Raw genomic sequence first — 20,516 nt, 5'->3', positions numbered from 1 at the left:
ACCCCCATTCCCTACCTTTCCCAAAGGTGCATTGTGAAGAAAAATGCTTGGGCAGTAAGAGAAAGGGCAGGTGAATGTCAGGGACTGAAACCTGCACAGCATTCCTGTCTTTTGTTCCTTCATCTTTCCCCTCACTCCTCTCAAGACTTCAGTCTCTCCTTGCAGAACTGCTTGCATGCACTTTGCTCAGGATTTAATGAGACTGCGAGGCTGAATTGGATCCTTCATTTTCCCCTCAGAGTGCAATGTCTCTTTAACCTTTCTCCCCTGGCATCCGTTTCTCCCAGCAACCTATTTGCAATCCCTGCTGCTGCAAAGAAATCCCAGCTCTGACTGAGTTTAGAATGGGGGTTGTTGGGGACTTGGGCATACAATTCGGGGCTGGCTTAGCCAGCTCCCTCCATCCCTGGCAACATGTTGAGGTTTTTCTCTGCTCCTTGAAAGGGAAAAGCAATCTGCATGTCAAAGAGTGGAAAAGGGCAGGGGACGGCAGCTCTCCAACCACTTTTCCCCTTTACTCCCTGCTTCCCCCATGCTTTCCGTTCGGCATTCCTCTGCAGCTAACGAATTATCGCCGCATTAAAGCATCCAGTCACCGTGGGAGAGATCCTGGGGTTTCATCCCCGTCAGCTTCACCCCTCCTGCGGCGTGCAGAGCTGCCCACGCAGAGCTGTTCGGTGCCAGCCCACCCTTCTCCTCCGCACGCGGTGACGCTCGAGGCTGCACGGGGAGGCGGTGAGGGGACGGCGTGGGGAGAACGTGTCTGAAGCGGAGCTCTGACTGCTTCAGCGTGCAGGGATGGGTGGGATGGGCTTGGGGTTACCCAACGGAGGGCACAGCGGCTCCAGTCTCTGGAGAGAAGGACAACTGACCTCATCTGTGTCCTGATGCTGGGTGGCAGGGTGCCCGAGGCCAGGCTGGGTGGGCACTGGGCAGCTTGAGCTGTTGGGGGACATGTGGTTGATAATGGGTGACCTGAGAGGTCCCTTCCAACCTTCTGTGTGATTTTTCTTCACATGTGGCTGCGCAATCTGCGTTTCTCCTATGGGGAACAATTCACCACTCACATCTCCTGGAACAGGAGAGCCAGAAATACACTCCTGTACAAGTGTACAAACATTGGGATCACAGAATTGTAGGGATTGGAAATGATGTTGCTTCCAGTCCTGAGAGGCAATACCTGCGCAGGATGCTGAGTTTGGTTACACCAGGATCTCACAGCACGGCACAACTCAGTGATGTCCCAAAAACACCTGCTCATACCACAACTGGCAAGAGCAATAATTCACCATGCATGTGCTAAGGCCCCTTTCAGCTGGCTAGGACTGCTCTGGTGGCTGGAACAATTATACCTACTGCCTGTGTCTGCACTTATCAGTGGTGAGGAGAAGGGAATGCTTTCTACTTGCACTAGGGAGATATGTGTGTCTGTTTTCTGTTCATGGTGTCTTGCTTTCCCAGGCAGAGAGCAGAGAACCATTTGCAGGTCTCAGTTCAGAGCAGTGGGAGCAGGGCTACTGCCCAGAGTTGTTCTCATGCCTCGTTTCCTTTGTGGATAGAAAGGTTATCAGGAGGCTGCACCTGCCTCCAGCTGAGGAGAAAACATGCTTCTGGAGGGGCGGAGGGTGGTGATGGTGCCTGATCAGAGCTCTGGGCTCAACGTGGTGTAGAGGGATAGAAGGACACTGTGATCTCATGGCCAGGATGGATGGAAAATCATTGTCATCAGCAGCAGAATGAAAGTCATCATCCTGATGGTCTGTAGTACTGAGCCATTGGTGTAAGAATTGTAAATGTGAGCAGCCTCAGGCCACCAAGGATATGTCCCAAGCCCACAGGACAGCTCTCTGGCTGCTCACAAGTAAGTGAGCAATTCATCTCCCTCCCTGCTGCTTTGGAACCCAGCTAGGGCTCTGCTCCTAGGGAAACTCCATTCTGCCCTACTGCATCCTGAAAGCCCTGGGGTCCCAAAGGAGATGTCCGTGGATCAAAGCCGTGTGGCCTGAAGGAAAGGAGGCAAATCCATCTGGGCTGGGGGTGATCCTGTTAGCGTGGTGCATTAGTGGGGAAATCGAGTTAAAGGGTTGGATGAGGGATGCTGAGGAGTCAGTGGAGACTTCCAGTCTGCCTAATGGGCACTGTCCCCTGGGTTTTCTACCCTCTCGTGAAGCCAGGATGTGCTGTTTTTAGACGTGCATTAACTCAACACTAAGTGGCTTCCTAGAAGCAGGTGGGATGAAGAAGCCAGGAGCTGGAACAAAGCACTGAAGAGTAAGTCTGATGCTGGATCTGAGTTCCTCTCTGCTCCATCTCTGAGCGTGATGAAGAGCCTGCATGTTCCAGCCGTGGCTACGACATGGTGCTGACACAACAGCCCCAGACCTTTCCTAGGACTGCCGTGCCCTTGGAGGCACCTTCCTGCATGAGGAGTTGGGCAGCAGCAGCACCAAGCTCCCCCCGGCACAGGGCCCCTTACCTTTGCGTAATGAGGTTAAATCACTGCCTCATTACATCCCTCAAATTAAGTCACCACCTTGCTGGATCAATACTGTTTTCCATGATGCACTCGTGACACTGAGCCCGGGAGATGGATTGATGCTGGGAGGCTGAAGCGCTGCAGGGCAGCTCCAGTTAGACCCTGGGTTTGTTACTGGGGGAAAAATAACAAATTTCCATGGAGGGGAGAGGTGGGAGTTTGGTGGAGTGGGGGGATGCAGTTTGGTGGGGTGGTCCTGCATGCCCATATTTCCCAGGCTCGGGGCTTGCATTAGAGATGCAGGGCTACAACAGCAACATAAGATGGTCCTTATCTCCAACGAGGTCACAGCAGCAGTGATCTCAAGCAGTGTCTGAGCTGGCAGCTTGGCCAAAGGGGCCTTCCATTTGCCTTGACACCTCTGCAAAGTCATTAACTGATGCCCACCAGGTTTGCTGTGGTTCAGCTGGGAGCTGGAGCTGGGTGAGGAGTCCCTGGGCTGACTTTGGAATGAATTTCAGGGCACTTTGGGATCTGTGCTCTGATCAGCCAGGCCACAGCAAGTCTGTGACCAGCATGGATCCTGGCAGTCCCATCCCTGGGTGCTTGCAGCTCAGCCAACTTCCCGTGCAGCAGCTCCCAGTGGACATCTCATCCCTTTCCAGGGGACCAGAGGCTACCCACCCTGCTCCAGGTGCCAGGGACCTCTCCAGTGGGTGGACTGGGGGCAGAGAGTTAACCCTCCCAGCCCAGTTCTGCCTCTGCAGAATATCTGTGCAAAATCAGAACCTGCTGTACAGCCAGCATTTCTCAGCCCCTCACTGGGAGCTGAGGAGTCAGAGGAGCAGCATTTCTCACCTCCATCCCACAGAGATGAACTCCAGCTGCCCTCAGGATGCCCACATCTCTGCCAAACCACCAGAGAAAACCACCTGGGAGGTTGTTGGTTTTTTTTCCCCTCTTTTTTCCCACTCTGTTCTCCACTCTGGTCTGCCCTGAGCAGCTGTGGCAATGTGGATGAGGTGACACTGCTATCCTCTGCCACTTGTTTTGAGCCTTATAATCTCTGGTTTGCTTAAAAATCCTTCTTCTCTTGTGCTAGGGGTCTTCTTAGAAGGAGGACCATGGCAAGGAGAGCTGGGGTGGCACTGCCAGGGCAGCAGGGCTGTCTCCAGGAGGCAGAGCTGAGCTCTGTGTTCCTCGTCCCTGTCTCGCTACCAAGGAAGAGAAAAACACTCCTGCAGAGCACGGCCAGAAATAGCCTGGGCCTCAAACAGCCAAAAAGCTTCCAAGGGGAAATTTTTCAAGTGCTGGGAATTTGGCCTCTTGGCTGTGCTGTGGGTTCCTGTGGTGTCCTGATGCCCGGATAGGAAAAGGCAGAGTCTGAACACAGCTCTCCTAAGCCTTTCCGCCTCCCAGCACCGTTCCACTGCCATCACCACAGATCCTGCTTTGTAAGGGCTCTGGCACAGGAGATGGGCAACTCATCCCCATGTGAAGTGCTTCTGGGGCCCCAACATCCCCAGAAACCCATCACTGGCGTAGAATGCCCCAGAGATGAGGCTGCCTTGAAGTGAGAGTGCGGCGTGTGGATATGTCTAATGGGAATGCAATAAGGATGGATAAACCCAAGCAGTCCCATTCCTGTGGGAGGGAGGAGGAGGGGGCCGCTCCTGTCTTGGGGCAAGGCGACTGATCCCTGCACTGTCCAGATGGGATCTGAATCACACCGCCACGCAAATGGTCTTCCAGTAGCACACATTGGAGGCTGCAGGGAAGATAAACGTTGCTTCATTGCTCAGGTCCCACTGCTCACTCACCCACAGGGACCTCCTGACCGGCATTTCCATGAGTCAGCATCCTCCGACCACCCCACAGCAAGGGCACTGCATGGCAGATGCTTGGAGGAGGAGACGCCTCGGCACACGGCAGCAGCTTTGCTGCAGATCCCGGGGCTGCTCAAAGCTATTCCATCTCTTTATTTGGGGTTGTGACCCCGTGCACTGCCTGGCTTCGGGCACCTCTGGGCGGGGTGCAGCCTGTGGAATCCTCCTGTCCCCAGTCGGTCCCTGTGTGCCCCAAACTGGAACTGAGCACCACGCAGTGTGGGTGCGTGTAGGAGGTCACTCAAGACATGCTGGCTTTGCAAAACAGATCCCGTGATGAATATAGGATCGTCTATTTTAAGTTTTATAGGGGGCATTTTCCCTTGCCAGGAGCTGGAGAATAGAAGACCCGGGTACCATCTGCCCAGGGGACTGGTGAATCATCCTATTTTCCAGTTAACCGCACTTGTTTGCTTTGGGAGATCTCCAAGTGAAAGGGGGAAGAAAAAGAAAACCCAACCCGTGGATCTTTTCCCACACAATAAGAAAAATGCTTTTTTTTTTTTTTTTTTTTTTTTTAAATTTTTTTTTTAAAATTTTATTTTGGGGGCTTTTTTTAATACATATATTTTTTTCTCTACTAAACCCAGTGTGTGTCAACTCTGCTTTTCCTTAGCAGTGGGCTGGATATAAATAGCCAGTGAAGTCATGACGCCTTCAGAAGAACCAGGTATGGCCTGGGGAAGGGTGAGGGGATTCAGGCTTAGGAGAGAGGGATCAAAGCCAGCTCCTTGGGTTGGGTAGGATTTTTGTCCCCTGACCACGGTGGGATGAGGGGAGCTGCTTTCTCCGCTGCCTCCTGGTTTCCCAGTGTGCTGCAATGGGAGTCATAAGACTCTATGATGGATGTTCCAAAGTTCAAATCATCATCCATGTGACCAGGATGGGTTCAGTGAGCACCCGGAGAGGGGCATTTTGTAGAGCTGAGCCACTTAGAGCTGGAGGCACACTAAAGAGCAAGGGCAGCAGTAGGGAAGGGATGCCAAGGGGCTGGGCTCCTGTCTTCTCCATGACTGTGTCCCTGCAGCCTCCTCTCTTTGTTTTCTGCTCAGATCTGTGTCTCCTGCTTAATTGCCATGCCATGCAGTGAGCACACTGAGCTGTTTGGAGGGAGAATGTTTGCATGGGACTTTGATGTCTCCATCTATTCTGGAAGCCACTCGGCCTCCTGGAGCACCAGAGGTACAGCTGAAGCCAATATCCCAAATTCTGCTGGTGGGAGGCTTTGGTGGCCAACCCTTCACAAAGAGATGGGAATGGGTTGGGCTCAGCTGGGCTCCGTGCTTGGGGAGCTGCAGGTGGAGAAAGGAATGTGGCAGCCCAGTGTGCAGCATCTCCCTGCTGCAGGAATGTCTCAGCTGACGAATGAAAAGATCCCAAATTGTCGGTCTTCCTCACTGCAATGGGACTCTTTGTTGTCCTTGCCTAAGCCATCACCAGCTCACTGCTTTGTATCCTTGGCACCAAGTGTCACCATAAGTTGCAACTGCAATAAGTTTGGCCGGCCTCAGCATGACCTTCCATGGCCATTTGTTTGTGTGCTTGGTAACAATGTGGTAGCTGCAAGGAGGTGCCAGTTTTACAAAGCAAGAGGATGCTGCACAGCGGGGAGGGGCATCGTGCCCAGCCAGAACCAGCAGCTGGGATTTGGGCCTTTTGTTTCCAGTCTGAAGGTGAAGACATTTTCTCCCTTCTACTTAATCAAAAACTTGCAGTGAAAAAAACAACCCATGTGGAAACTTCAGCCTCACCCACGAGGAAGGAACCTTCCATCAACGAGATAATGCACACGGGGGGAAAAAACATGTCATTTTCTGCTGGGCTGAGGGCTGCGGGGCAGGAACACCTCCGGCCAGAGGCTGAGCTTGGTCTTTCTGCAGCAGGAGACTGGCAAGGAGGATATCTGCATTACTGCTCCATCGCTCGCTGGGAACCAGCACTACTGCTGGGACAGTGGGCTCAGCCCACACCTTGCCAATGTGGCTCCGCGGAAGCACGGCCGGATTTATTTTTGTCCAGGCTTGGAGCAGGATGCAGAGATCAGGTGACGGTGCCCGAGGAGTGCTTGGCACTGCTTGTCCCGGTGCCGTGTGTGCACTTTCATGGAGCAGCAAGCAGGCTGGCTGGAGGCTGGGCACCGTGCTCTGCTGCCTGGGTTTGCTCCTCTCCGCTCAGCTCATACTCATGGGATCCTCCCACCCCCCTGCACTCGTGTGTGTCTGGGGGTCAAAACCTGCGGTGTTGCTTTGACACTGGAGTTAGGACCTGGCAACTTGTTTATGGTGAAATAGAATCATGGGTGTTAAGGGAGGTGACCAAGGTGACACGCAAAGAACTTCCCAATGACCATCGCTGAGGTTGCCTCCTTCCAGTGTGGCTTCCATAGTGGGACGTGTTTGATGCCAGTTTGTTCCCAGTTCCCCATGCTGTCACCATCAGCTTCCTGGTTGAGATAATCTTGAGCAAGCTCTTTTATCATAGCAGCCAAATCTCAGCTAGCTCAGACATATAAGAAATGTTTAGAATCTCTGGGACATATTGGGGAAACTCACATACACCACACTGGATCCAGTATCCTTAGCATCACAGGCGCACCTTGCATCCAGAATCCTTCCCAGCCTCGTCCACAGCCTCAGCAATGAGTGTGGCCACCACCAGGTTCACCCCCCGCTTCCTCCGGTGGCTGGGAATGATGCACATCACCAGAGGCATTCATTTCCCAGGGGGCTGCAGAGAGAGCGGAGCCTGCAGCTAATCAAAGCCTAGGGAGCACTCAGAGGAAGCTCCCAGGGAAGCAGAGCTGCATTGGGGTGTGAGGACCCCATGGCCATGTGTGGGGCTGGGGTGGCCCTGAGCCCTGCGGTGTGACATGGGTCAGAGGGAGCCAAGTGCCTTGCAGTAGGGGCTGGGAGGTGAAGGTGGGAGCAGGGAGCGATGCTGGCCCAGCAGCACCGAGTTCCCATGTCTAGCAGGAACACAGTGCACGTCCTGCCCTCCCTGCTGCTCTGCGTGGTTGTGTGGCGTGCTGTCATGCATACAGCAGATGATGTACGTTGACACTGTGGCTCCGGGTTCTGTGTTATGGCTTGTGGCATATGGAAATCTGTGGACCCCTCTGGCAATGCTTGCATTGAGCCTAACACAGTGCCAAGGGACTGACCCTAGTGGTGCCTTTCAGCTGCTTGGATGTCTGTGAAGCTGAGATCAAAGGGCCTCTGTTCTTCTGTAGGATTGGAAACACAGCAGAAGGGACGCGGGTGCAAAGCACTGTCCTGTGCTCTGTCAGCACAAGTGTCACATCTCTGCACACAGAAAGTACACAAACACACACATGGGAAACTGCAGAGACCTCCTTTCAGCCCTTCCGTATAGAAAACGACTCTCCTGCTCTTCTGGATGAAATCCTGCAGCCATTTAATGGAGCATGCACAGCGGGGTGGGGCTGGGAGCACGGTGTGCACCCCTCAAAGCATTGTAACTTTCTGGCTTGTTAAGGAAAGTGTCAGGGACCTTGTGGGGCAATGCCATGGGGCAGTCAAGACTGACAGGCTGGGGCTTCTCCATGGCTGTGCCACTAATTGCAGCTTTCTCTAATTAGGAGTCAATGCTGGCTGCAAGCCAGGTCCCTGGGGCGAGCTCTGGGCAGTGAGGAGGGGTGGGACCAGGGAGCACAGAGAGCAGCCAAGGGGCCAGGAAGGTCCTTGGGGAGGATGGAGAGCAGAGCCCATCCGGCTCACAGCAGACTCACAGGCAGCAGTGATTTGTCACCCCTGACATGTCTTCAACCCAAGCACGTGTCCCGCTTCACACAGACAGGGGGCAACAACGTGACTTGGACCTTTCCATCAACATGCGTGCCCTGTTTTGAAATCCAGGGGCCAGGAGGGCATTAATTCTACGCCAGGAAGGATGCCAGCTAAGGGTACAATGAAAGATGCTTGTGTCAATGATGGGAATAGAGCCCTCATCCTGAGAGGCTGCAGGAGGGGAGGCCTGGGGAAAAGGGAAGGGTTTGGGAGTGGGAAACCTGTGCAGCAGCTGCGTCCATGGAAGAGGCTGCACTCTGTGGGGCATGGACATGTTCCAGGAGCAGAGCAATGGAAGCCTCTAGCACGCTGGGAAGCAGGATGATCACACACAGGTCCCTTTTTCTCCCTGCCCCTGGCCCAAGGCTGAGGACAGCTTGCAGATTGAAAGCCAGTGGCTGTGCCTGGGCTAAGAATACCTCAGGGAGAAGGTCAGGTGGGTAGCAGTGGGGCAGCTCCTGTTACAGGGCTGGCACACATCACCTTTGGCTGCCAGAGCCTCCGGAGACATCTGGGGATGTCTTGGAGGGAAGCTGGTGTTGCAGTCCATTTTCTGGGAAGGTGACGGCAGCCGTGCAAAAGCAGTTCCCCATTGCCCACCACCACTCCAGGCTCCCCGCTATGCACTGCATCCCAATGTCACTGCACAATGCCCTGCTCAGGCTGTGGGTCCATCCCATCGCAGCCAATGTCCCAGCAGAGAGGGTTTTTCTTGCTGAAAAGCTGCTTAGCAGCTTACGGAAACAATAAAAGTAGTATTATCTTCAATGGCGAGGCAGATGGTATGGATGATTGGTTTGACTCTTAAGCTGGATTTCAGCGATGGATATTCTGATTTTTAACAATTTTTGGCTGGTCAGACTCTGGCAGCATAATCCCCAGATTCTTGCTCTGTGTAAAACTGTATCTGTGCTGGGGGCTGCGGGATAGATACCTGCCCTGGGGAGCAATGCTGGGGCCAGCATGGGAGGGGGCACTCGGACACCAAACACCCAGCCTGAGTGCCCTGCAGTGATCAGCAATGCCACAGCCTGGTTAGCATGACCTGGCCAGGGGACAAGGCCCCTCTCTTCTTATTCAACATGGGATGGAGCGTGCTGCAAACACATCACTGGCAGGAACTCAGCTCTGAGCTTCCTTCCCCCCACCCCCCACATTGTCTTCACAATGAGATTTATTTAGTCTTTCTCCTAATTATCAGGAGCAGTGGACTTCCCCCCACCATCTGAGCACTGCCTCCTGCTGATACCCAGCGCCTGTTCTCGCCGTCGCCTCCGCACAGCATCGTTGCGGTGCTGATGGATGATCAGTGGGCAGTGTCTGGCAGAGGGCTGCTCCAGGGGACCCTCTCGCAGTGGGAACCCATCTCAGGGTCTGCCCTGGGGAACAAACACAGGACCGTCCCCATTGGGATTGGGGAAGGGCAGTTCCACCCAGATCAGAACCACCCCTAGGTGATAGTCAGCCTCAGTGCTGGGGGATGGGACCTGCACCCAGCATGGTGCATTGGGCTGCAGATTGATTACACATCCCAAGCCCCCCAGGCACCTGCATGAGAAAAGCCATCACCCTGCATATCCTTCCTGTTAGAATCGTTTTTTATTTAGCAAATGTCCAGAGCACTAAAATAAAATTTCCCCCCCTCAAAAAGAAAAAAAGACCAAACAAACAAACAAAAAAAACCAAACCGAAGGGTCATCTCTGCATTTACATTGAATTTATAAACTGATCAAAAGAGGAAGACTTCTACAGAGGTGAAAGGTCACCCAATGCATCCCTTTAAGAAAAATAAACATGGCATTTCTGGTACAGTCGTGCACTGTGGTGCTGGTCAGCAGTACAGCCGAGGGTGAGGGAGGGGAAAGGTGGGGATGAAGGGTGAGGTGGAGATGAAGGATGAGGTGGAGATGAAGGATGTTCTATGCCGTTTGGTGCAGCCCTGCAGCCAAAACCATTTTCCTGTGCTCCCTGGTAAGGAAACAACGGAATAAAAGATAATAATAATAAATAAATAAAAGAACACCCGATTTTAAGGAAGAGCGTTGGTTTCTGTGATGTTTGAGGATGGCTTCATGGAGGCAACCCTGCACCAGAGCGAGCGGTGGTGGCGGTGGGCACCTGGGAGCAGATTTGGGGTGGTGGCAGAGGGATCCTGATCCCCAGTGCCTTTCCCCTGGCAAAGCAGTGCCAGCATTGCCAGGCTTATCTTTAGCGCTGTTCCCTCCCTCGCCCCCACACCCACCTCCTCACCACGTCCCCCACCAAAACACACTGTTATATAAGAGCTCACAGCAGCCATCTGGGGCTGAGTCAGCCACGAACCCAAATGGACAGCGAGTCCACCAGGTGGGGGGCAGCCCCCAGGGAGTGGGGTGGTGGGGTCACCCCGTTGCTGGCACCCCGATGTTGTCCCTAATGTCCTCTGATGGGTGGTGCAGCCCAGCATGCAGGAGTACTGCTCTGGAAGGGGACAGCCCCAAGCAAGTTGCACGAGGTCATCAGGCAGCAAAGGAAGGGAGGGCTTCATTACACACCGATGAATATTGCCAAAATAAATGTGCCAGCCGGAAGAAGAGGAAAGCATCAAATGTCTGGGGAAGGGGCTCCGGACGTAGCTCCTCTTCCCTTCACATCCCTTCTGCAGCCTTTCCACGTTTCTTCCCTTAAAGCAGCACCACCGTGCCTGATTTGCCTCCAAATGTGCTCATGTGGGGTTTGTTCCCCTAAACTGGGGGTCTCTCCTTCAATCCCTCCAGGAGCTGAGTTGGTTGTGACCTGAACTTGGCAGAGTTGTGCTGATTCACGACAGCTTGTCACACAGAAACTGCCTAAAACCGACAGAAAAAGGGACGCTGACTCATGTGTTTGCCTTCCCCGAGCGGGGAGAAATGTGAAAGGTGAACAAAGTACTTAATGGGTGGTAATTACATTCAGGCTGTATTAAGAAGCCAGTGTGTTATTGCTAAAAGAGGCCATTTAAGAAATAATAATAAAAAAACAGTATTTAAGATTTTAACCTTGACAGTGACCTTTTAACAACAAGTGTAAGGAAACGCTTTATTTTGTCCCACTGACACTCATAAATGTGTGTTAAGGAGAAACTCCGGGTGCTGTGCTTCTGGTCTCCCTGCAGGATGCTGGGGGCTGTTCCCCCCTGTTATACAGGGGGATAAAACAGCGTGGGATGGAGAGAAACGTGGTGCAAGGAGACAGAGAGCACACCCCTCACTGGGAGAGCTTTCAGTGCCGGAGGAAGGAGTCAGAGAGGGTCCACCTTAATGCAGGATGAAAAAGCAAATTGTTGGCAGGAGAGCAGAGATGCTGCTCCGTTGCTATGGTTACAAGCGAGCATCCCTGGGTATCGCCCTGCGGTACCCGAGCTGCTCCAGGCTGCCTGCGCTGGTGAAGGGGCAGTTTGGGTGGGTGATGGAGCAAATGCAGAGGAGTTTGGGGGGGCTGAGCTCTGTAAGGCAGCCAGGAGGGAGGATGCATCCAGGCTGTGTGCAGGAGATGTGTTAGTAGTGGGGTCAGGGCAAAGCTCTCCAAAATGTGGTGTCTTAGCGCTGCTGGGAAGGATGCAATAGGGAATTCAAGGATTTGGTTCAGAGAGTTTGTGGCTGGTGCTGGCCTGACTCAAAGGAGCCAAGCAGCTGCAGTAATGCTGCTGCCAGACAACAGAGCCCATTCAACAGATCTCTGCCTGGGAGAAGGAGCAATGGGGCTGACCTTGCACCCCTAGTCCTTCCCTGCACGCAGCACACTGACTTCAGTCCCATCCCAGTGTGAACCCAGAGCTGGCAGAGCCTCACCAACACTCCTGCCTGCACAGACGGAAAGACCAAAAATCTCTGCACAGCATAGAGAACTTCCTAAGTGCCCAGAACTTAAAGGGAAGAGGCAGAAAGGCAGTACAGTGGTGAGAGAAGAGAGGGTTTTACCAATTAAAGACAACTTGAGTATTAGAAGTGGAGGTTGCCATCTAAGAACCAGCCCCATCCTTCCTGCTGGCTGCACAGCATCCTTCCCAGCCCACTGGGGATCCCTGCAGGATGGCTGACATCCCTGCCTGCTCCTGCTCTGACAGTGAGGATTGCCAGAGAAGAAACAAAGCAAGGACTGAATGCTCTGGGATAATTCCCTGTGGCAGCAGCCTCAGCTCAGCTCCCTGGGGATTTCTGCCACCAGCAGCCACTGAGGGAGGAATTACCAAGGCAGTGCAAACCGTCCCTAGGGGAGCTGCCAACTCCTGAATCATTAAATGCTTCCACAACTAAAACGATGAGTTTGTCGGCTGCAGGAAGAGTCAACGCTGCATGAGAGCAGAAGCTGGAGCAAGGTTCCCATTTCCAGCAGGGCCCTGCAGGGCCTCCCTGCGCCCTTCCTGGGGCGATTTGCAGCCAATCTGCAGCCCGTGTTCTGGGGAGGTTTCTCATTACCTTCCCCAACCGCTCCTTCTCTGCTCCTCAGTGAGAAAAAAGATTCCAGAAAAGCATCTGGTACAGATTTAAAGGCATTAAGAGACAGAGATTGGTGGCTTGTTCTAATAGCTAATCATTATTAAAAGATCGCTCCTTGTTTCTAAGACAGATTTGTCTGGCTTCAGCTTCCAGGAAGAGGCTGTTATTATGCCTTTCCCCGGTAGATTAAGTTACCTCCTTGGACTCATGTTTTCTCCCCATGACAAATGCTGTAATCAAGTCACCTCTCAGTCTCCCCCTGATAAATTAAACGTGCAGCGCTCCCACCTCACGCCCAGCGCCAGCCCTACCTGTGCTGATTGCAGTGAGTGGCTGGCAGTGATTTTTCTACATTATGAGCAAAAATCTCTCCGTGAGGGAAGGAATGGGTCTGTCCAGCCAAGCAGCAGTGGCTGGGAGCCAGTGGTCAATTGTTGTCCGTCCACATTGTGTGACCAGCCGGAGAAATCTGGATTAACAATTTCTTCATATTGCCCATCCTGCCCACCTGCCACGAACCCCAGCAGAGCATCCCGCACGCTCACTCTGCCTTCCTGTAGCCAGGACGTCCCATTAGAGGTGTTTAAACAGCCACTTGGTGTCTCTGGAGGAGGCGGTGCCCTTAGGAAGCAGATCCTCGTGCAGCCCAAGGGCAGACAAGGTTGCTTGGGAAAGATTTGTGGGTCGGCCTCAGATGGCTGTGCTCCTTCTGCCTGGTCATGGCTTCCATCTTCAGGCTCCCCACACGGCTGAGCTGCTGCCATCCGCTCCCTGTGCTGTGTCAGCAGCTGATTTCAGGTTGCATGGGCAGCATCCAGTGCTGGATGCACGGAACAGCTCACTTTTAGGGCTTGGCTGTGCTGATTTAACACCACAGAGCCCTGTTTTCCCATTCCCCCAAATCACACCCAACCTCAGCATCCTTCCCATCCCAGTAACCCCACAGCCCAGTGCATTTCCAAGCCATCATCTCCCTTTGGCAACAACTGAGACTGAAATTTGGCTTCTTTCTCCTACCTAGATGCAGCAAGAGGGATGTTTGCCGAGAAACTCCTACAAGCCTCCCATTTTTATCCAAACCAGCTCCTGGGGCAGTGCAGTCCCACTGGCCCCAACGCATGCTTAATGTTTGCTGCACATATAAAATCTACGTATACTTTAGGATAGAACAACAGGCAGCCTACAAATCCCATTTCCAGTACTCTACAGCCAGGCAGTTCTCCATGGTCTTTAAAATACACAGCATGACGCGAGATATTTTAAATAGATCAAAATACATTTATTACATATTTATATTATTTTCTCTATTCTATTTATATTTTTTGGAGATTCTTATATATAATATATATAATATATTTAAAATAACATAAAATTGGCCAGTTTTTTTTTCCTTCTTTTTTTTTTTTTTTTTTTTGTCATTTGAAATACATTTTACAAATATATATATACATTGTCACATATATCTCAAATATATGTGCAATGAGACAGAGAAACTCTGGAGGTGGAGAAGGTACAGAGACTTTCATTGCATCCATCACTTTGCTACCGCTGCACGTCACTGTGTCCCCAGCAAACTGACGCTGCCTTTTACCCCTGGGAAACCAGTGCTCCCAGTTGTCAAACTGGGGGCCAGCCTCGGTCCCCACACTGCATGGGACAGAGCCTGAGGGAGCCCTGAGGTGCATGTTTTAGGGGTGAAAGAGGAAAGATGGGGCTTTTCCGAGGTGGTACCCACCCTGGGGATTGGGGCAGCGGGACAGATGTGCACAGCTGGAGGGCGTCCAGACCCAGCCCTGCGCCCACCCCCTGTGGCAGCATCCCTGAATTGGGGGGGGGGGGTGGCAGAGCAGAATCTGGCCACACACTCAAGCACAGAAATGGGGCAATGGAGTGGGGCTGGCGGGGGGGGGAGGGGGTTCTTTTGGTTGTCAGCACACAAAGAAAGGAAAAGAGCAGGAGGGTTTAAAAATAAAATGTTTCTGTTCTGCCTTATTAAAGATAGAAAAGGTGGCTCTGGATTCATTTCCTACAAAAGGTTTGAAGGTTGAGCAGGCACCGCATCGCGGGAGGTGAAGCACTCAATGATTGTCCCAGCCCTAACGACAGAGAAGTGCACTCCGTTGGGTTATGAGGACCCAAGGCTCACTCCGACCCAGGGCTGCTGGGGGCTATGGGCACGCAGCATAGAATGCTGCAGGAGGGTGACTGGGGCTGTGCCTTCCTCACCTCCCCCATCCTCCAAGGATCAGTGTAATGCCAGCTGTACTCCGTGGTCTTGACAAGGATTGATTGGGGAGTCCACCATTTCAGCTCTGAGCAGCCCTTCTGGGGGCTCCCACACCAGAACCCAGACCCTGAGAGCATTTCAGCCACTCCTTGGAGCACCTGCCACGTTGGGGCTTTTTGTTGCCTTTTTTCCCCAATTCTCTTTCACAACGCACGCAATAAAACCACCAACCGAGGCAGCCTCCGCTGTGCTCTGTGGTGGTCATAAAGCAACCAGGAGATCTGAGCACTCACAACAGGCAAAAATAACATCTGTACACCATGTACCAGCACACCCATGTCCAGAACAAGGACTGTACCGTGCAGGTGCAACAACTCGCCAGAGCTAGAGCCTCACAGTGGGCTTTGGGGAGGGGACGCATCCACACGAGCAGAGGAGAGCCCCAAATTGGCCTCTGTGGGCTCACCCCCCCACCTCCCTACGCAGTAGTTTAAAAATACTTCTGTATATATTATTCTACTCTCTCAGGTAACACTGTACAATCATATAAGTTCCTTTAAAAGCAATAATTTACTTAAAGACATCTCTATTTCTCTTTTTTTTTTTTTCCCCCTTTTTTTTTTTTTGTACAAATGTTTACTGTGAGATATATATATTTATAAAGAAATTAACCCTCTGAGAATCCTACAGCAGCAAGATGTGCACCTTTTAATAGAGTTATTATTTATTCAAAAGAACCTAAAACCACTTAAAAGCATTTCTTTAAAAAAATAAATAAGTAGTGCGCACACAAAATCTCTCTGCCCCCTCCCCATTGCCCTGCCCACCCCCCTCGATGCTGTGGGGCAAAACACGGGGGGCAAAACCATCCCCGTTGGTGCAAAGGGACCGGTGATGGGATGGCAATGTGTCACTTCATCAGAAAGATGAAAGTCGTGGATGGTGCCCAATGGCAAGTCCCAGTGTGTCCCCCATTTTAAGGACAGCCCTATTTGGGACACTCTTTGCAAAAATGAGATAGGGACGAGGGTTGAGGACAAATCCTACCTGTGCTGCTGGCATTTAGACTAGGCTATCACGCCTGGACATGGCTTGCCTGCAGTGGGATGGGGAGAGGAAAGTGCCAGGAGCCCACGGAGCTGAAGCACTGCTGCAGACCCCTCTCCCAAGCCCTTATGGCTGAAGCCGGGTGCAGGACCCTAGCCCTTGCTGCAGCACAGAGAGCCATATTCAGCTCCAGCATGAGGGGAGCAGTGAGCTACATCTTCCCAACTTCCCTCCTTGCAAAGGGAGAGAAGGCTTCCCATGCACGGCACGGTTTGCCTCATGGCATAGTAGGGACAAGGTTCGGTGGCATGGTGGTAGATGGGTTGGCGTTTGGAACTGGCGATCGTAATGGTCTTTTCCAACACTAATGATCCTATGATTCTATGTTAGTAAAAGGCAAACCAGCGTGCAAACAAGACCAGCCCAAAGGGCAGCAGATGGGACAGAGCGATGGGAATGGGTGGGATGGGCGTGGGATGAGCGCGTGTGAGTTTGCATCTCTAAGGCACAATCCACCTCAAGGCTGGGACGTGGGGACAGGGTGATGTGCAGGACATGGTGGGTTTCCCGACTGGCATCTGTTGGTTTTGGAAAAGAATCCGCCTCCAAACAGAACCCTCCAGTGAATGGGGAATTCACAAATCCCAGCCCGGCAGAGGCGGCACGGACAATGCTCACGTCCTACTTCTGGGCTACATGAGATGCAACCCAGCAAGACACATTTCACCTCGATCTCCACATTTCAAATGGTTTTTTGAAGGAGAAAATACCACACTGGTGGGTGGAATGGGAAAATACCCAAATTCAAGAGCTTTCCAGTCTGCCTTTTGTGCTTTTCATTTTTTCATCCTAGTTCTGGTGGAAGTTATGAATTCCCCACTGGAGACGCAGCACTTCAGCAGCTGACGCCCCAGGCCCAATTTCCACCCTGAAGATCAATATTTCCAGAATGTGGCTAATTATTGTGTTTACAAGGGTTCTCTCTACAGCAGTCTGGCTTTTCCTTATTAGCTACTTTGCTGGTAATTACGCTACTCGCTTTCACTGCCACGGACCTGCAGCCACTTACATCTGTTTTCTGCCTATGAAGCAGTGCCAGTGGAAAAAAAATCCACCCCTAAATCAGATGCTGCCTTGGCTTTGAGCTCCTGCATCTACCCAGCAAGTCACCACTCAAGAGACCCCTGCAGCTTATTCATTCCCTTGCTCGCTTTTAAAAAATACCAAATCATTTCTTTCAGATTTAATATTATTATTATTACTAATATTAATATTATTGTTATTATTATTTTGGTAAACAGTCTCCCAAAGGTTATGTTGAAAAAAGTAAAAACCTTCTTGCCTCCCTCCCCTCCCCTTTCCCCAAATTAAAAAGAAGTACGTTAACGTTGCATGGTATTTCAAGTGTTGTTCTTGTGCAACTGAATCATACTGCCTGCCAGAAAGAGCGATTTTTGTTTTGTTGCAGCTCAGTTATATTAAAAAAAAAAGAAAAAAAAGAAAGATAAAGGTTTGTTTCCTGATATTTCTTCTATTTGGATCTCGGCTCCAAGAAGACGCTCGCGCTTTCCCCATGGGGAGAGCCCAGCCCTACAGCCAGTACGGGACACACATGCCCCGGGACCCCCCCGTCCCCCCAGGGTGTGGGGAGCGCTGTGCCTGCCCCGTCCCCTCCTGCAGACCGCTCAGTGGTTATTGCGATGAAACTGAAAACTAGGAACAAGACTAATTTCTCAAGCATTCCTATGGCACTTGCATTGTTCTGCATAATTTGAGCGGGTTGTAGGGGAAGAGATTAGAGGAGGAAAAAAAATACCCTCGGAAAAGTCAACGAGAGGACCTAGAGTCATATTTCTGACTCCCTCCGGTATGACCTCTGATCCAACGCTATCGTTGCTTGAAGCCGGTCGAACTCATGCCTGTTGTCTGGGCTCAGGTCGTCCAAACCCCTGCTGTCATCATCCTCCTCATCCTCATCGCGGCTCATGAAGGCCAGCTCGTTCTCGTAGCAGAAGGAGTTGGTGCTGGGCAGCAGGAATTTGTTCTCCACCAAGTCCTTGGCGCTGCAGCGGGGCGTGGACGGGACCTCGTATGTTTTGTGGAAGTGGGAATAGTCTACTTTGTATTGGTTTTTCTCCTCAAACAAGACAGGCTCGAAGCGGTGCCCCCACAGGATCTCGCTGGCCAGGTAGGAGCTCCGAGCTTGTGTCGTCATCGCAGTGGCTTCTACCATGCCTTCGAGGATGACCACAATCTCAAAGTCGTCCGTCTCCAAGTCCTGGCGGCTGATCCCAAACAGCGGGCTGTCTTCGTTGATCTCATGGAGAATGGTAATGGGGGACACCAAGAAGATACGGTCCAAGCCTTTATCAAACCCCACGTCGATGTCTATTTGGTCGAGTGGGATGTACTCCCCTTCTTCTGTGATTCTGGGCTTAATTAATTGAGCTCGTACATGGGCTTCTACTATGTGGCTTTTCCGGAGATTCCCGACTCTCCACATCAGGCAGAGTTTCCCATCTCTCATTGCCACTACTGCGTTATGGCTGAAAAGTAACGTCTGGGCCCTTTTTTTGGGCCTGGCCATCTTTGCCATTATTGCACCAATCATGAAAGAGTCGATTATACACCCCACGATGGACTGAACCACCACCATGAAGACCGCGAGCGGGCACTCCTCTGTCACACAGCGGAAGCCATAACCAATAGTCGTTTGGGTCTCGATGGAGAACAGAAAAGCAGCCACAAAGCCATTGACCTGCAGAACGCAAGGCTTGAAGGTATCATCTCCACCTGGGTTTTCTAGATCTCCATGAATCAGTGCAATTAGCCAGAAAATCAGCCCAAACAATAACCAGGATACCAGAAATGCCAGGGAGAAGAGCAAGAGCATATACCTCCAACGGATGTCAACACACGTGGTGAACATGTCTGCAATGTACCTCTGTGGCTTGTCATCCATGTTTGTGAACTCCACATTGCACTGACCGTTCTTCTTTACAAACCTGTTCCTGCATTTCCTCCTGGTGTGGATTTTCCCATTGCCAAAGCCGTTAATCCCTGGCATGGTGGTCAACCTCAGTCCGTCTTCCTCGGAGGACACTATGCTGTAAGGGTTGACCCTGCCTGCAGTCATCCCTGAGCCAAGCCCACAGTGAAGGGGAAGGGTCTTGTGACTCCCGGTGTCCCCCTGGCCCACCCCTGCCCACCCCCCAAATTCTGGTGCGGTGGAAGAGAAGTCCCAGGCTTCCACGTCTTGGCAGCCACGTCACCACAAGTTTCCCGTGAGAGGCTCTGCAATGAGAAAACAAAGACAGGGCCATTAGCTCTCATGGCAAAAATGGGGTCCACCAAGTGGTGGCTGCATGCTGGCTGGAGATCTCCCTCACTGCCTTGCCCTTGCTTCTATAGTAAGGCTGCTCCCCAGAATTACATGTGAGGAAGGAAGACGTCTTAAATTTTGTTCTTTTGTACGGCAGGGAGACATAGCATTTCTGAGAACCACAACAACACCAGCAAATGAGAAAACTTGGACTGCACTGGATTCTCTTAAAACTGTTCCCCTCCGCATTCCTTGTGAGTTCTGCTGTCAGAGCAGGGTCAGGTTGCTGGAGAGGAGTGCAGAGAGGCCAAGCTGCTCTCCTTCCTCAGAGATATTAATAAAGGTACGCTTGAAAGCGGCTCCATCAGTTCACATTGCCCATGCCAGATGGACCGCTGCCCAGCACATCACAGCAGCAGTCACCCGACCTCCTGAGCACCAGCTCTTCTAGGGTCGAGGGAAAACACAGAGAGATGTGGATATATCCTCCATTCCCTGGCCCGGGGGTGGGAGAGGACACAGCCAACGTGCAGCTGGTTGGAGATGGCCCCGGGAAGGCACTCACTCTGAGCAGATGTCCTGGCAAACAATTTTCCCAACGTGTCCACCGGGACATGGAACCATCTATGGTCACAGATAGGCTTTAATGTCCAAGTCTAATGAAGGGAGAAGTGGTGCTAGGGGACAAGGAACTAGTTTGATCCCATCTGGATGGCCCAGCTGCAGGGTTAAGGACTTGCACTTGTCCCATGGTGTGGGAAGACAAACATATCCTGCTATCCCTTAGCACCTCTGGAGTGGCAACAGGAGGCACATCATGCTGCAAAAGCAACTGCAAGAAGCTTCATCCCAAGCATCCTCCCAAACTGCCTCTGCCATCACGAACACTATTATTTAACAACGTGGGATGCGTCAAGGGAGATGACACCTTGCTACCAGCAGTACCCCCCTGAGACCCCCACTCCCCCAGCCCAGAGGTGCCCAGCTCATGGCTGTATTCTCTGTTCTGTACCCGCTGGCCTGATCAATGCGCTCGATCCCTGCAATCAGCAAGAGCCCTGGGGACAGGCAGGGACAAGCATACCCTTTCCATTACACACAGGCCAGGCTGGGCGGCCAGCCCAGCATCACTGCCAGCAGCAGGGAGCATTGCCAGGCACTGCCTGCCTCGGGCTGCATCAGCCCGGATAGCAGCGATCTGCTGGGCTTCCTTTTACATAAATTCTCCCCAAATCCATCCTGAAACTTGAGGATAACTGCAGAAGCCCAGCGGGAAAATCAACAAACTACCCATA

General features: G+C 52.1%; 1 protein-coding gene across 1 annotated transcript; it reads right to left on the bottom strand.

Moving 5' to 3' along the window:
- Window positions 1-17,745: 17,745 nt before the first annotated feature.
- Window positions 17,746-19,035, bottom strand: KCNJ12 (potassium inwardly rectifying channel subfamily J member 12; the record flags this gene model as incomplete). Its single annotated transcript, XM_079543152.1, has 1 exon — window positions 17,746-19,035. The coding sequence occupies one exon, from the start codon at window positions 19,033-19,035 to the stop codon at window positions 17,746-17,748; it is 1,290 nt and encodes a 429-aa protein (XP_079399278.1).
- Between the last annotated feature and the right edge of the window lie 1,481 nt (window positions 19,036-20,516).

The sequence above is a fragment of the Tetrao urogallus genome, assembly GCF_951394365.1.
Source record: "Tetrao urogallus genome assembly, chromosome: 15".
Classification (NCBI taxonomy): domain Eukaryota; kingdom Metazoa; phylum Chordata; class Aves; order Galliformes; family Phasianidae; genus Tetrao; species Tetrao urogallus.
This window is presented reverse-complemented; position numbering and strand designations above follow the sequence as displayed.